At 47.0% G+C, this 16,527-nt stretch overlaps 1 protein-coding gene across 1 annotated transcript; it reads left to right on the top strand.

Moving 5' to 3' along the window:
• Positions 1 to 1,957: 1,957 nt before the first annotated feature.
• CD70 (CD70 molecule) lies at positions 1,958 to 14,391 on the top strand (the record flags this gene model as incomplete). The annotated part of the gene is made up of 5 exons (XM_080917429.1): positions 1,958 to 2,110; positions 2,790 to 2,823; positions 4,934 to 5,307; positions 9,360 to 9,486; positions 14,381 to 14,391. The coding sequence occupies 5 exons, from the start codon at positions 1,958 to 1,960 to the stop codon at positions 14,389 to 14,391; spliced, it is 699 nt and encodes a 232-aa protein (XP_080773555.1).
• Between the last annotated feature and the right edge of the window lie 2,136 nt (positions 14,392 to 16,527).

Below are 16,527 nucleotides of genomic sequence, written 5' to 3'. Positions count from 1 at the left end.
GGCCCAGAGGAGAGGACACCAAGGACAGGAGAGAGAAAAGCCCCAGCCTGCCAGAATGGGGAAGCCACCGCCCAGCTCAGCACCTCACCCCCAAGTGTTTAAACTCTGAGCTGCCCACTCTGCTACTGTACCTCATCCGGCATGAGGACAAGTGGAGGCCGCCTTAAAGTACCAGGCCTGCTTGTCTCTCTGCTTGTTCTTGGGGTTTTTTGTTTGTTTGTTTTGTTTTCTGTTTTGTTTTGTTTTCTTTGTGGGAGGATTGTTTTTTTGGGGTTTTTTTTTGTTGTTGTTGTTGTTTGTTTTTACTGATTTTATAGGATCTATTTTATTTACATTTCGAATGTTATCCCCTTTCCCGGATTCCCCTCCATATCCCTTATCCTATCACTCCTCGCCCTGCTACTATGAGGGTGTTCACCTACCCACACACTCCCTCCCACCTCCCCACCCTGACGTTCCCCTACACTGAAGCATCAAGCCCTGGCAGGATCAAGGTCTTCTCCTCCCATAGATGCCCAACAAGGCCATCCTCTGCTACGTGTGCAGCTGGAGCCATGGGTCCGTCCATGTGTACTCTTTGGATACTTGTTTAATCCATGGAAGCTCTGGTTGGGTGGTGTTGTTGTTCTTACGGAGTTGCAAACACCTTCAACTCCTCCAATCCTTTCTCTAACTCCTCCATTGAGGACCCCTTTTTCTGCAAGCATCTGCCTCTGTATTTGTCAGGCTCTGTCAGCATGCACTTCTTGGCAATCAACAGTATTGCTTGGGTTGGTGGCTGCAAATGGATTGGATGTTTGCTTGTTCTTTATTGTCTGACAGCTTAATCTATTCACACAAGGAATTTTAGTCATGCCTACCCCCTTTCCCCTCTCTAGTCCACTCCCCTCATCCTGCTGAGCGGGTTTTTTTTTCTTCCAAGCAAGTGCTGTCCCCACCCCCACGCCCGCAACTGCCACTTACAGTCTTTTCTGTCTTTTCCTGCACTGAGTCAAGGGAGGAGGCAGTTTTTCAGAAGCAATGGCAACTTACCGGTGACCACCCACTGAAGAAAGTGACCTTCCTTTCTCAGCAACCAGAACTGCCCAGAAAGCCTCAGGGAGGGGCGGGATCTCATGGCCCCGCCCCCATCCATGCTGAACCTTGCCGGGACATCTTGTGCTAATTACCACAATGAAGTATAGGAATGCAATGGCTGTGTCTTTTTTTTTTTTTTTTTTTTTTTTTTTTTTGCTTCCTGACACTGCTCTTCTAGTTGTGCCTACTCTCAGATAGGGTCGTGTTCTCAGTTTCCCTGTGACATGGATAGTGGGGGGCAGTAGCTAATCAATATCAAGACAAAGCCAATTGTGATGGCTCACACCTGCAATCTAATTATTCCTGCAGTCAGAAGATAGTCAGATGGGCTAGAGGCCAGCCTGGGCTACATGACAACTTCCACACCTGCCTGGGCTACTTGAGGAAATGCAGGTTACTATGAACCAGATGGCAAATTCTAAGCCAGCCTGGGCTATATAGTGTTCCACTGTGAGATGTTTATAATTGCCCCCATGGAAAAGCCTTCAATCGTGTCCAAATATTTTGGGGGGCACAGGGATCCCTGGATGCGGATGCTTCCCGATTTCCTAGCACCCAGCCCAATACTAATAGATTCTCAGTGAGTGATATGTTGAATGAATGAATAAACATCAGGCGGAAGCCTCAGGGGCTGAGTGCCCAATCCGAAGACAAAATATTCTGTGCCTGAGGGACAGGCTGAAGCAGGCCTGTCTGCAGGATGGCAGAAGGTGCCACAAACATGAGGGGATTTCCCTGCCCTCCGAGAAGAGGCCGTTCTTCCCCTGCGTCGGACATCCCCGGGGTTCTAAGGGCAGGTCAAGGCAGGCAGAAGCTTCTAAGCCGGCTGAGGAGGCTACAGCTTTCCGCTCCCTTCCGGGCCGCCGTTATCCGTGCAGGGATGCCGGAGGAAGGTCGTCCTTATCCCTGGGTACGCTGCAGCGCGACCGTGTTCCAGCGCCTGCTGCTGTGGCTGCTGCTGCTGCTGCTGCTGATAGTTGTGATTTGCTGTTGGTTCTACTGTGGCGGGCACCTCAGGAAGCAGCCACCTGAGGTGAGAGGAGCAGAGTAGTAGGAGAGAGAGAACAGTCAGGTAACCTTCTGCCGAGAGGACTAGACAGGCGCTGGGGAGGGTAAACCTAGAGGATTCGTTAAAGCACAGGCAAAGGACGCGAACAGGGGCAGGGGGCGCAAAATCAGAATGATTTTGCAGATCGAAAGGAGGGGACAGAGAGAAGACAGGAGAAGCCGATTATGGAAGCCAGGCAGAGCGGACGAGGCAGGGAGGGGGGATCCCGGACTGGGAAAGATACAGCCTTGAGCGGCCGGACGATTAGGTCCCTTGACTTTCCCTATCATTCCCGAGACGCACTTGTTGCTGGGGGCTTACCTAACTGGTGCTGATGGGGCAGAAGGGATCCCGAGCCTCCTGTGGCTGAAAGGCCAGGCACCGCCCACCTGTGTCTTTGGAGAAGTAGTGGGAAAGGTGGCCTGAGCCCGGGGGTCCAGGGAAAACAAACCGTTAGATTGTTTGGGCGATCTTGTTACTTTGTATGAGGCCTGCAACTTCGCGCGGGCCTCTGTAAGACTTTACAGCAAAGAAATATCAGCGAAAAAAAAATCTCAAATTGGGCCAATGGCGATGCAAGATAGACCATAGCCAGCCTGCACACAGGACCAGAGAGCCTTTCAAGCCCCCAGGCTCTAATGTGCTTTCTCTATTTTTCTTCCAGATGCCCATAGCTGAATTACAGCTGAATCTCACACGTAAGGCTGGGAATCCAGTGGTATGGGATGGAGGGTGGAGGCAGGAAAAAGGGAGAGGGTAAGGGAGAAAGGAAGAAGGGAAGGAGAGAGGGAGGGAAGGAGGGACGGGGGGGGGAATGTGAAGAATATGGCCTGAGTTGGCTGAGCCTGAACCCAGCACTCAGGAAGCACTGGATTTCATCCTCAGCACCACATGAGGTAAGCTGCTACTCCACAATTGTCAGCCCAGCACTAGGGTAACAGAGACAGAAGGGTCAGGAGTCCAGGAGTTCATACTCACCCTTTGCTACGTTGAGAGTTCGATTTACTATGAGATGTGACTCAGTAGGTTTATCACTGCCTCGAGCTAACAAAGCCCCTAGCACCACTTAAACCCAGAGCGGTGGTGCACACCCGCCGTCCGAGCACTGGAAAATGTGTAAGCAAAAATATCAGGGATTCCTAGTCATAGGATTCAAGGCCTGCCTGGGCTATACAAGGCCTTGTCTCAAAAGAAATTGAGAAAGGGAGAAAGAAGGAGAGAAGGAAGAAAAGAAGGTAGGGAGGCACTAGAGTAAAATGGGGGCATGATCCCAGCAACTTCCCACCTCATTTACCCTCGAGTTATGGGGATCTGGCTGCTCCTGTGTTTCCTCAGCTCATCTCTAAGAGCAGGCTGCATCTTAGTGAAGATGGCAGTGAGGGGCTGGGGGCCTGAATGTTTCAATCCCACTCGGAGAGGCTGGGGTGTCAGTGGCAGAAGATGTTCAAAATGTATGAGAGATTCTGGGTCCCATGACACTCCCACAAACAACCCAAGGGAAACACAAATGCTGAAATATCGACAGAATTAAACAAAGGTGGTACCTGTGTCACACTGTGTCTCGCTGGGTCACACTGGGATTGGATGCCTCCTTTAAAGTGAGACCCTATGGGATATGTTGATGTACACCTGTCTTTCTAACACCACGGGGCTGAGGCAGGGGCACTGCAAGTTCCAGGTCATCTCAAGCTACAGCAAGATTTTGTTGTCTCAACATTTAAAAATCAACTTCTAGTAGTAACATTTATTAGTACTTAGATAAGAACCTTGGCTCTTGATATTAATAACCAAGTAACCATACCTTTAATAAATCCCTCCTGTTTGGGCACACTAGTTACTTTAGTCGTTGGCAGGCGGGGGCAGAAGCACTGTGAACTTGAGACTACCCCTAGACTGTATAACTGATTAAGCCGGGTTTCTTCCTCTGCCTCGGTTATTTCTCAGGCTCCCTTCCAGGCAGTGACTTTTAGATGCTCTAATCCGGAACCAAGGTTTTTGAATCAACAATCCTACTACTTTGTTAATTGCTAGAACAAGTAACAAACAGAATAATAAACAAAAGCAGCTGAAGAGAGGAGGCAGGAGGCTCACATCCTCAGTCAGGAAGTAGCAAGATGGAGGCTAGCATTCAGCACCTTCTTTGCTTTCAATCCGGGACCCGCCTGTGGCATGACCCCGCCCATATTCAGGGTGAGCCACCTTGCCTCAGTTAATACCATTTCTATCACCGGTGAGAGCCGAGCTAAGAGATGGGCTTCCGTGTGATTCTAGCAGCATGACAATCTAGTGGGCCACCACAAGGATAGTAACACAGGACTTTGCAGGTCCCTTCTTCATCCTGGTAGATGGCCTGCCATGTATCCAGCAGGAGTAGTTTTTCCTCACCCAGGAAACGCCGTGCTGACCCCAACCCTTGAGGTCCTCTGAACCCTGGGTATTGCTGGAGATAACAAGAGGGACTTGGGCTGGACTCAGAGGCAGTTCTGGGCATCAGATCTGCAGAATGATAGGCTAAGATGCAGCATTCTTAAGCTTTTCATGTTCCACGTCCTGTGGCTCTCCTTGGATTGTCTGTCCATCTGTCTTCTCAGACACATATAGTTGCATCTCTATAATGTTTGTGTGCGAGTGTGTGTGTGTGTGTGTGTGTGTGTGTGTGTGTGTATGCCTCTCATTCTCTCTCCATCTCTACCTACCTTGATCCATCTCTCTGCCTCTCTCCCATCTTGTATGCCTATCCACCCCCTCTTCTTTTTTTTTCTTCTCCCCTGTCTAACTTCGGTTCTTACTCCATTTCACTGTCCTCAGCTCCGCGGAAGGACACCACACTATACTGGGAAGCGGGCCCAGCCTTGGGAAGATCCTTCATACAGGGACTGGAGCTGAAGAATGGCCATCTGCTCATTAGTCGAGATGGCATCTACAGGCTTCATATCCAAGTGACACTGGCCAACTGCTCTTCCTCGGGCAGTACTCTGCAGCATAGGACCACCCTGGCTGTGGGCATCTGCTCCCCCACTGCCCACAGCATCTCCTTACTGCGTCGGCGCTTTGGACAGGACTGCACAGTGGCATTACAGCGCCTGACGACCCTGGCCCGTGGAGATGTCCTCTGCACTAACCTCACCCTGCCTCTGCTGCCCTCCCGCAATGCTGACGAGACTTTCTTTGGAGTTCAGGGGGTATAGCCTTGACCACAACTCTAAGATGGCTTGTGAATACTGTTTTTCTTTTCAGGTTTTATTTATAAATTCATAGTACACACATCCGTTTGCTGATATTTCCTTCCATCTTCCCCTTCGCCTCCCTACACTGTTGAGTTTCAGATCCCTTTTAACATATCAAAGTGGACCTGGCCTCCAGGTTCTCCCAGCATCCCTCAGTTTCATGGTGTGTTGCCCTCTGTTACTGAGTAACACTGGCATCCCCACCCTACCCCACCCCGAACTTTCCATCCTAGGGTCTGGGCTCCCCCTCCCCAGAGGCTCTTCCCTATATAATCTCTGTGCTCCTCTCTCTCTCTCTCTCTCTCTCTCTCTCAATCTCTCTCTCAATCTCTCTCTCTCCCTCTCCCTTCCTCTCCTCCCTCCCTTTCCTTCTTTTTCTTCCTCTCCCCCTCCCTCTCTTTCTTTCTCTCCCTCCCTCTCTTTTTCTTTCTTTCCCTTCCCCTCCCCCTCACTTTTCTTCACTTCCCCTCACCCTCCTCCTCTCCCTCTCTTCATGCTCTCTCTTTCTCTCCCACTTCTGTCTCTCTGTCTCTGGCCCTGTCTTGGAACCAGTGAGCCCTCTAGAGAGCTGCCCCCACACAAACCTTTTATCTCTTAATTAGGTTTGCATTGGCTAATTTTGTCAGCTGAGAAAACCTATTCCAACCCTCTCAGCTTGATGTCCCTTTTTAATTTTAATTTTGTTCTTACTAACACTCCTCACCCAATACCGTGGAGGCCTGTGCAGAAGCCATGGGCCTCTGGGTAGGAAGTGAGTACTCCAGGCTTGATCTTCAAAGCTCCCCTGTGATAGGTCACAGCGAGGCCCCACTTCCAAAGGGTCCACAGAGACCCTAGACTCAAACCTGAGCATCCCACTCCTGGTCCCTATAGGCCCTTGGGCATCTCACAGTACAAAATGTATTAAATTCAAAGTCAACCTCTCCCACCCCTTAACACCTCCAGTGTCTTTCAAATGACTGAGTTCAGAGGCAGCAGAAACAGCTCAGCAGTTGGAGCACCAGCTGCTCTTTCAGAAGACCTGGGTTTGGTCTCAGCACCTATATGGCTCACAGCCAGCTCTATCTTCAGTTCCAGGGCATCCCACACTCCATTCTGGCCTCTGTGAGCACAGTGCACCCATGGTGCACAGAAAGGCATGGAGGCAAAACACAGAAAAATGTCTAAAAACTGAGGCCTATCTGACAGTCTAAACCAACTCTTAACTGTGGAGGCCGGTGAAACTAGAATTTATCAAGGTTCTCCCATGATAGAAAATATATCATCCAACTGTCAAGAGGGAAGGGTGGAATAGGGAAGAAGATAAGGCCAAGACAAGGCAGAACCCTATCAGTGCAAAAGTTTTGCCCCCTCTACTCCATGCCTAGTGTGTGTGTGTGTGTGTGTGTGTGTGTGTGTGTGTGTGTCCAAATGTCAAAGGGTTAAATGGACAGAAGGAAGTTCATCATTAACCCTGGCAGACATCCCTCCTCTGGGCAACATCTTTTGCTCCAGAGAACAGAACACAACACTTACAGTTTGCATGCAAGATACATCTGGTTGTTGTTTAGAGCCAGGATCTCTCCAGGAACCAGAAACTTACTCTTCAGTCTAGACTAGACTGGCAGGCCAGTGAGCTGCCAGGGTTCCTCCTGTGTCCACCTCCCCAGCTCCCTGTCTGCATATAGACAGGCACCACCAGACACAAAGTTTACATGGCTGCCGGAGCTCTAAACCCTGGCCAACAGTCTGTCCAATTCCAATGTGTGCATTCTGGGAACATGTTCATTTAGGCTGTAGCAAATATTCAGAAATGGTGAGTGGATTATAAGGAAACTCTGTTCTCTGCTGTGTAAACCATAAAAGGGCGTGTTCTTGTGTAAAATAAAAATGACCTCAGTGGAAATATACTGTGATGGGAAAGGGCTTTGATCTTCAAGGTTTGAGCACCGGGGTAGTAATAAAGCTGCTGGGGGGAATCTCCACCATCCACACAGGATGATGTCAACAGGTGCAGCCTTGAAACTTCCCCTTCAACAACACCCAGCTGTGTAGTAACACCATTTGTGATACTAAGTGACAACTGAGAGGGGCTGTGGTAGTGCAGGCCTTTAATCCCAGCATTTGGGAGGCAGAGGCAGGCAGATCTGAATTCAAAGCCAGCTTGGCCTACAGAGTGAGTTCCAAGACAACCAGGGCTACACATATGGTGAAACCTTGTGGGGGTTGAGGGAGTGATGGCCACTGTACCAGAGGACCTGGGTTTGATTCTCCTATGCTTTATGGACTGAACCATGCCTGTCTTAGGCCTGTGCTTCTTTAAGGTGAATTTGTGTCCTGTCAGAAAAACTGTGTATTTCTCCTCAGGACGCTGGCATTGTAGGTGCCAGTTCCGTTCTGTTTCTGAAAGTCTGTGAGTCTAAAGTTGGGCATCAAGGCACACACCTGTCATCCCAACATTCCCACAAAGCTGAGGCAGGAGGTTTGCAAGTTTGAGGCCAATCTTGGCTACTTAGTGTGCTCTTATCTCAAAAACAAACAAAGCAGTGGGGGTGGCACAGAAAGGAAGAAATGGATGTAAGGGGGAAAGAAAAGGAAGAACGGACAAGTGCCATGTAAATACATCATCTCTCTGAGGTCTCAATTGTTTGACCGAGTCTCCTTTAGAAAACAGAATAGTTACATATATGTGCTTTTGAAACTTAGGATCTGGGGCACACACTAAGACACTCACTTCTATTCAACAAGTTGAGGTCTCCTGGCTCCTCAGCTGAGTTTCTCCTGCCTGAGTGTTTCTTTATGTGGAAGTGCCATCGACATTTAATATTATCATTGTGACTACGTTCCACAGGGCTCCAGAGAAATCAGCCTTCTCGAGTTGTGTCTAAGTAACAATATGCAGTAGTATCTTTCAGCACTGACTGTATTTCCCTTCAATTGATCTGCTAGAGCTAAAGATAGAGGGTTTCATTATGACACGTTCCTACATGGGGCTCTCATTCACCCCCACATTACTCTTTCCTCCTTCCCTCACCCCCTCCCTGCCCCTTTCCTCTAGCCTCCCCACGATAAACGCTCCCTGGCCTCATCAAATTGTTCCTTCTTATATATTTCTCTGTCCAAATGCCTAACATTCAAGAAAAGAATGTCTTTGTCTGAGTCTGTCTGTGTCTGTCTTGTTTTAATAAAATGACTTCATTTTACCCATAATAGAAACATAATTTAATTACTTTTTAAAAGGTTTTAAAGAATGTGACTTATTTAATATTGGTGTGTGTGTGTGTGTGTGTGTCTGTGTGTGTGTATGTGTGTGTGTCTGTGTGTGTATGTGTGTGTGTGTCTGTGTGTGTGTATGTGTGTGTGTGTGTGTATGTGTGTGTGTGTGTCTGTGTGTGTGTATGTGTGTGTGTGTGTGTGTGTGTGTGTGTGTGTGATTGTCATAGCATACATGCAGGTCAGAAAACAAATGGGAAATTAGTTCCCTCCTTCCCCTGTGCACGCAGGGATAGAACTCTGGACAGCTCAATGCCCACCCTGCCCCCCAACAGGGTTTCACTTAGCCCAGGCTGGCCTCACTTCATTCTTCTTTACAGTTCAATAAGACAGCTTCATTTTGTGCAATGTGTATCTAGACCAAATTTTCTTTGTATGAAGACTTATTTCTATATGTGAAAGCTGTGCCCATAGAAGCCAAAAGGGAGTATCATGTCCCTTGAGCACCAGGTAAGTGCAGAATCTAATTCGGTCCTCTGAAAGTGCAGCCCAGTGCTCTAACCACTGGACCATTGCTCCGACCTCTCAATCTTTTTTAAGAATCACCCTCACGGGTATGAGGTTTGTTGTGGTTCTGGTTAGCACTTTCTGCCATTGCTGCAGTTGGATTCACTGCCCATTTCTAGTGCTTAAGAAACAGATTGAACCTCACCAAGAAAGGAACTTTGCTTCTACAGAAACTGCAAGGCAGCCTCTCTGAGGATCATGTTCCTCGGAGCCCATGTACCCAAAGAATGTTCCGCTGACACCTGCAGGTGGTGCTCACTGCTGCGCCACTCACAGCGACCAGGAGTGCCAGCAGTGTGCCTAACAACATGGGCAATAAGGAAAACGTGGCAGCCCGGAGGAAAGTTCCCTTGTTCTGCAAGCACAGGGCCCGAGGTGAGTTCCACAGCACATCCATAAAAAGACTAAGAGGAGCCAGAGACAGGAGGCCCTCTCAGACCCTGGAGCTGCCAGCCAAAAAAAAAAAAAAAAAACCCAGCAAGTTCCAGAAAGCAGAGAGAAACAGGGACAGCCCACCCCACACACACATACATACACACCACATACACATGTGCACACACCGAACATGTGCATACAACATACATATGCCCACACACACTACATTATTGTTAAGAAAATGTTATAAATGTGCAATGTTCACAAGATAAAAAGTACATACATTATACAGACATAAATATACACAAAAATCTAAATATGCAAAAACAAGATGTGAAACACAGTGGATTGTATATGTTTTAATTAGGTTTCTGTTACCGTGATAAAACGCTGGAAAAAGCAAATTGGGGAAAGGGTTTATTTTACTTTATAGCTTACAACTATGGAAATCAGGGCAGGAACCTTAATGCAGAAGCCATGGAGAAATGCTGCTTACTGGCTTGCTCCCCATGGCTTGCTCAGCCTGCTTCATGTAGAACCCAGGACCACCAGCTCAGGACTGTCCCCACCCACAAGGAGCTGGGCCCTCCCCCATCAATCATCCATCAAGAAAATGCAGCACAGGCAGCCTGTGGGCCAATCTGATGAGGAATCTTCACAGTTGAGGTTCTCTCTTCCCAGGTGACACCAGCTTGTATCAAGTTAAAACAAAAACAACCAACACAATACATAATAAAGAATGAAATTATTTCATTTGCAAGGAAATGAATAGGATCGGAAGCCCTCGTGTGAGGTGAAATGAGCCCCACTCAGAAAGTAAGCAGTGTGCTTCACCTGTGCGGCCCAGAACACATGCGTGTACACAACACACAATATGAGTCCTGAAAGCAGAGAAGAGGCAGGAACAGAGCCAGACAAGGGACTCACCTGAACAAAAACTGAACAAAACGCGATGACAATAGGCCAATAAAATTGTTAAACTAAATTAAAAGGTAAAAATACAAAAAGAATATGCAATAAAAATTAAATGTGTGAATAAATGAATGCACAAATGAAATAAAGAAAAAATATCTAACCAGGCTCCATTGCCCATTTTGAAGCAGGTTTTTGCCGTTTGGGTTTTTGTAGTTGTCCTCTGCTTTATGGTTTGCTGCTGAGCTGTATGTGTTGCTTGTGATTTTCTGACACTAACCACACATGTTGGGCATTCTGATCCCAGCTGTCTCCTCTCTTCCTAGAGTCTCCCTGTTCACTGGTTCCCTCCAACAAGCAGAAGCCTTTCTGTTTAATAAAAATTCATTTTTCAATTTTTTCCTGCTTTTGCAGGCAATGGTGACAGGTAATGATGTAAGCTGTTGCTAGGTGCATGAGAGGAGGCTAGTCTCAATTCTATTCCATTGATATATGTGTCTATGCATACACTCATTTCTCGGTGTTTAGTGTGGCTTTGAGATAGATGAGAGACACACAGAGAATAGAGTATATATGGATGGATAGATGAATGATAGACAGACAAACATAGATACATAAATAGATACATAGACACATAGATCCGTAGCTATAAATATATAAATCTTAGATACATAAGTACTTAGATAATAAATTAAAAGACAAATAGATGATAGATGATCATAGATATATAGACACAATAATACATAGATAGATGCATATATACACATATAGAGAGAGATAGATACATACATACTCAGGTGCATAGATACATACATAGATACATAGATAATAGATAGACAGATGTTGTCCTGTAAGCCAGCATGGGATCACCCCTACCAACAAGTGAACTTCCAGCTTTCAATTTTTTTCTGATCGGTTTACCTTGATTTTGTTTATTTGGTCAATTGGCTGGTTGGCCAACTTTTGAGACAAGATGTTGTGTAGTCCAGGCTGGCCTGAGACTAGCTGTATGGTTGAATGCAGCCTTCAACTCCTGCTTCTTCCTCTGCTCCCAAGAGCTGGGGTGCCAGGTGCAATCCCCGGGCTCAGATTATGTGATTACTTTCATTTTTGGTTTTTTTCCTCTCTCCTTGTTGGCTCTGGAGTTTCCACAGAAGTCCCTGCTACTCAGAATTGTTCCCAATTCTGCCTATCTTGACCCTTGAAGCCCAAGGTCTTCCCAAGATGCTCGCATCACAAATAATCACACATGTCCTCCACTACACCCTCTAAAACCACCTCAGAGCTCCAGACTTTCAAATTTCCTCCAAATTCTCAGCAAGACTTAGTTTTTCTCCCTTCCTCTCTCCTTCCAACCCTTTCATCAATTTCTTCTGTATATGGTCAACAAATCATTCCTGGCACTGTTCTCTCCCTATCCACTCAGCCCTCGGGATCTTCCAATAACTTCTGGGGATGGAGATCCCATGGCTATAAGGCCTTGGATAATTGCTCTCCTTCATGGGAGGAAGAGGACTAATTACATCTACTAGTGATTAGTTCTCTTTCTTCTCCATATCTTTCTTCTTATTGCTCATCCATCTATTCCTCTTTCTCCATCATTTCACTCTCTTCCTTTTTCATCTTGTCCTGTATCTCTTCCTCCATCTCTTTCTCCATCTCTTCCTCATCCATCTCCTCCTCCATCTCTTCCTCCATCTCTTTCTCCATCTCTTCCTCATCCATCTCCTCCTCCATCTCTTTCTCCATCTCTTCCTCATCCATCTCCTCCTCCATCTCCTCCTCCATCTCTTCCTCCATCTCTTTCTCCATCTCTTTCTCCTCCATCTCCTCCATCTTCTTCTCCATCTCCTCCATCATCTCCTCCTCTATAGTCTCTCCCATCTCCTTCTCCATCTCTTCTACCTCCATCTCCTTATTCTTTCAGGGTACCTTTACCTGGGCTGTAGTTCCAGACTAAATAAAAAATAAGAGAGAAAACAAGCTGAGCATTTATCTCTGTGCTTCTTATGACCAGAGAGGCACACACTTCTATCATATTGTTTCCCCCATGATGAACCCTGTCCCCTCACACCATGACCCAACATCAACACTTCCTTGAGTTGCTTTAGTCAGGCATCTTGTCACCACAGAGAGAAAAGTGGCCCATGCCATTGCTTCATCTGGTAACATCTTCCACAACTGAGCAATAATACTGGTGTTTCTGAGTTCTATGTGCCATTCTCCAATGAAATCTAACCTGGAGCTTAGGGTGGCATGGGAAATTTGAGGATAGTCTTGAGGGACAGAGCCCTCCACCTATGGGATCTGACACTGAATACATGTAGTTAAAACAGAATTGAGTTAAAAGCCACCACATTTACTACTGAATTTTCTCTTGGTAGTGGAGAGGAAGCCTAATTTTCACTATATGTACAGTGGGGCCTCTAAGTTTCCAGCTTTCGCAGATTAGAAGTTGGTTTGAGTCAAAATGGGGAGACTTATTGTCTGTGTCTTCCCAGTTCCTCAATGCAATCAATTTTAAACATCTGCATCTACTAACCACAACCTTGTAACCGTGGTTACAAGGGTAACCCTGTGAGAGAGTTAGCTATAAATTCCCAACCACCTCTCTCTCTCTCTCTCTCTCTCTCTCTCTCTCTCTCTCTCTCTCTCTCTCTCTCTCTCTCTCTCACCACACACACACACACACACACACACACACACACACACACACACACTCACACACACGCCTACAACAATGGTATAGATGCACCCAATGCCACCTATCCATCTCAGGGAAGGAAAACCCAAAGCACTCACATCTGCTTGCTCTAATCCTAATAAGTACTTGGCCAAAAGTATTAGATTTCTACTGCTTTGATAAATGCCATGATCAAAAGCACCTTGGGGAGAAAATGGTTTATTTCAGCTTATAGATTACAGCCCTCTATCCAGGGAAGTGAGGACAGGAACTCGAGCAGGGCTGGAAGCTGGATGCAGGAGCTGATGCAGAGGCCATGAAGGGATGCTGCTTAGTGGATTGCTTCCCATCAATCATCACTCAAGAAAATGACAGGCCAATCTGATGGAGGTGTTTTCTCAATAGAGTCTCTTCTCAAGTGACTCTGGCCTATGTCAAGTTGATGTTAAGATCTACCCAGAACACCAAGGAAACTACTTTGGGGTAAACACTCTAGAGCCCCACTTGGGTTTTGTGTCTCTCATTTCTTCTTAGCCTACACTACTTGTACACCAGACAGACTTAACCCATGCCCACTTCCTGTTGGCCCTGTAACGCATGGGCCCAGTCTCTATATGGTGTAAGGCCTCTCCTGGGTTCTCTACTGAGCCCAGCTTGCTTCTTGATAGAGGTTCTTAGACAGTGGCATCCCAACACAAACAAACTTAACACAGGTCAAAGGGGAACCACACAGATATAAGCCAGTGTGCACAAGTGTTCTAGGGGAGGGATATCTGATCATGGATTGATACTTTGATATGGGTCACCTGCTAGAAGAAAGAAGCACCTGAGACCCAGGTGTTGTAGCACATCTCTTTAATTCCAGCAGTTGGGAGGCAGAGGTGGGTGAATCTCTGTGAGTTCCAGGACAGCCAGGGCTACATAAAGAAACTGTCTTGAAAAAAAATTTTAATTAAAAATTAAATGTAAAAAGAAAAGTATCAGATTGACTCTCATTGTCGGCTGGAAACACCTCTGTGACTATTTTTCTCATCTCCTACACACAGTACATCCCAACCACAGTTCACACTCCTCTCATTCCACCCTCTGCCTCTCTCTCTCACCCTGCAGATTCTAACCTTTTAAAACATTTTAATATGTATCTGTATGTCTGTGTGTGTGTAGGAAACAAGACCCTTCATGAGTGTAGATGGCACAGTTCCTGGGCTGGGGACCTGGGCTGGAGTGAGCCGGGCTGAGGTCCTAAACTAAAAGTGTGAGTTGAGCACCCGCATCCATCTCTTTGCTCTCTGATTGCAGATGTGATGTGACCAGCAGCCTCCATCCAGCACCTGCTGCCAGGTCCTCACCATGATGGACAGGAGCCTCCAACTGTGAGCCTCAATAAACCCTTCCACTGTTAAGTTGCTATATGGGGTAATCTGTCACAGCAAGGAGAAAATTAACTATTACACACACACTGCAGGGAACCACAAGTCTGGAGCTTCATCAAGACAGGGCTAGACATTGCACCCACTACTGAAAGCTCAGACCAATTGGAAATAGATAGCAAGTATATTCAGAGTATACGCATTAAGAGAATGCCTTCCCTGCATAGATGAACACAAAGGTTCCAAGTTCCATGCAGACCAGTCACAACAGACTCTACTGCAATCGCACCAGGGACCAGCCTGGGGAACCATGGATGGGGGGAGGGGTGTACGGAGGTGGACCGTGAAGACAGGAGAGACTGACCACTGTGAAGACCTACCCAGCATGGATGCCTTCCACGGCTGCACAGAAGAGCCCTGTGCCCTCCACGAGTTCTCTCGAATCCTGAGACCTGCATGCAGGGAGGGTGGCATCCCACACAGCCTGAGGGAGGTCCAGGAGGATTGAAAGGCTAGCATCTGGGGGTCCATCGAACTTCTGGGTCCCCCTCCTGTGAGGGAGCTTCAGCTTGCCTCTTCCCGTGAAACTTCTTGGTTTTACCTTACTCACCTTCCTGGATTTTGCGTGTGGGCTGATGAGCCCCGGGGAAATCTAAGGGTATGTCCACATCTCTCTGTGAGCATCTGGAGAGCAAGGACAGCCCACAGCTCTCCTTGGCTTGCTGGTGACACAAGCCCTGCTCTGAGGAAGTCAGTGGGAGTGTTCAGGCTACCTCTCCTGGCCAACATTATTATTTTCTTTTTATGTAAGTAGTGTATTTTTTTTTAACTTTTTAAATCGATTCTTTGTGAATTTCACATCACACACCCCAACCCCACTCATCTCCCTGTCCCTCCATATCAGCTCTCTCTCTGCCTTGCAACCACCCCCACCAAAAGAAAACAACAACAACAAAAAAAACAACATATAAATAGATAATAAAAATAAAAAATATCAAAGCATCTCATCGTGGAAGCTGCAGTGTGTCACTCAGAACAACCTTTACCTACAGAGCTTCACCTGCCCGTGTTCACCACAGAACGCCATTGGTCTGCTGTGAGCACTCTGGCTTCTGCTACACTGGATCCTCTCTGGAACTTCTCTCGGACATCCTGCTGTTACCCTGTGACATGGAGGTCCTGCAGCTTTAGCTCTACAGGACCTGCCCCATCACATGCCCCAGCAGTTCATAGGGGAGAGATTGGGGTGGGCCATCTCAAAGCCCTGGATCTGGGGGGAAACCCCATCATGTAGAGGATTCTACCTCTACAAGTATCGATCTGTACCTAATTATACCAATATACTTACTGATCTGTATCTTCTTAAGAAAATCCCCTTAGGCCATGAGGGTAAACCTTTGTTTTAATTAACACCTTCAGGCTGGAGAGTACCAACTGCTCTTGTAGAGGACCTGACTTCAATTCCCAGCATCCACATGGTAGCTCACAACCAGCTGAACCTCCAGTCACAGGGAACCTCACACCTTCTTCTTCCTCTGCAGTCACTAGACATGCACATGGTGCAGACAGCCATGCAGGCAACACACATCTGCATAAAATTAAAATCCATCTTTTTAAAGATTGCCATCGTCATGCCTAATGGGCCCCAAGCCCTCCAAGAGTTCAATTCAGTGGCTGCGCTAATTTCTGAGTACAGCCTGAAGTCTCCAAGCCCAGGGCTAATCCATGATCCTCAGACCTTTCTTCTCCCATTAAAGGAGTTGCCTGGGATTTTAAACAGGTGAGAGAGTGCTTTCCTAGTGTATGAAAGTTCACCACTGCTTGCTGCTCCTCTGCACGCCACAAATGCAGAACCCTTATCTATCTGGGGCAAAGTCGATGTCTAGCATCTTGTAGACACCTACCTCTATCTCCCGAGACATGCTCCACCATGCCTGGTTTCAAAAAATATTTTTGAATGACTATACACTTTCACATTTCTGTTCATTGTGAAAGTGTGTGTTTGTGACCTTTCTATCTCTGTGAGAAACACCATGACCCATGCATTGTACGGAAAGAAAGGCTTATCAGCTTTAT

This window comes from Micromys minutus (assembly GCF_963924665.1).
Source record: "Micromys minutus genome assembly, chromosome: 5".
In the NCBI taxonomy this organism is placed as follows: Eukaryota; Metazoa; Chordata; class Mammalia; order Rodentia; family Muridae; genus Micromys; species Micromys minutus.
Note: the sequence above shows the minus strand (reverse complement) of the source record. Positions and strands in the feature narration are given on the sequence as shown.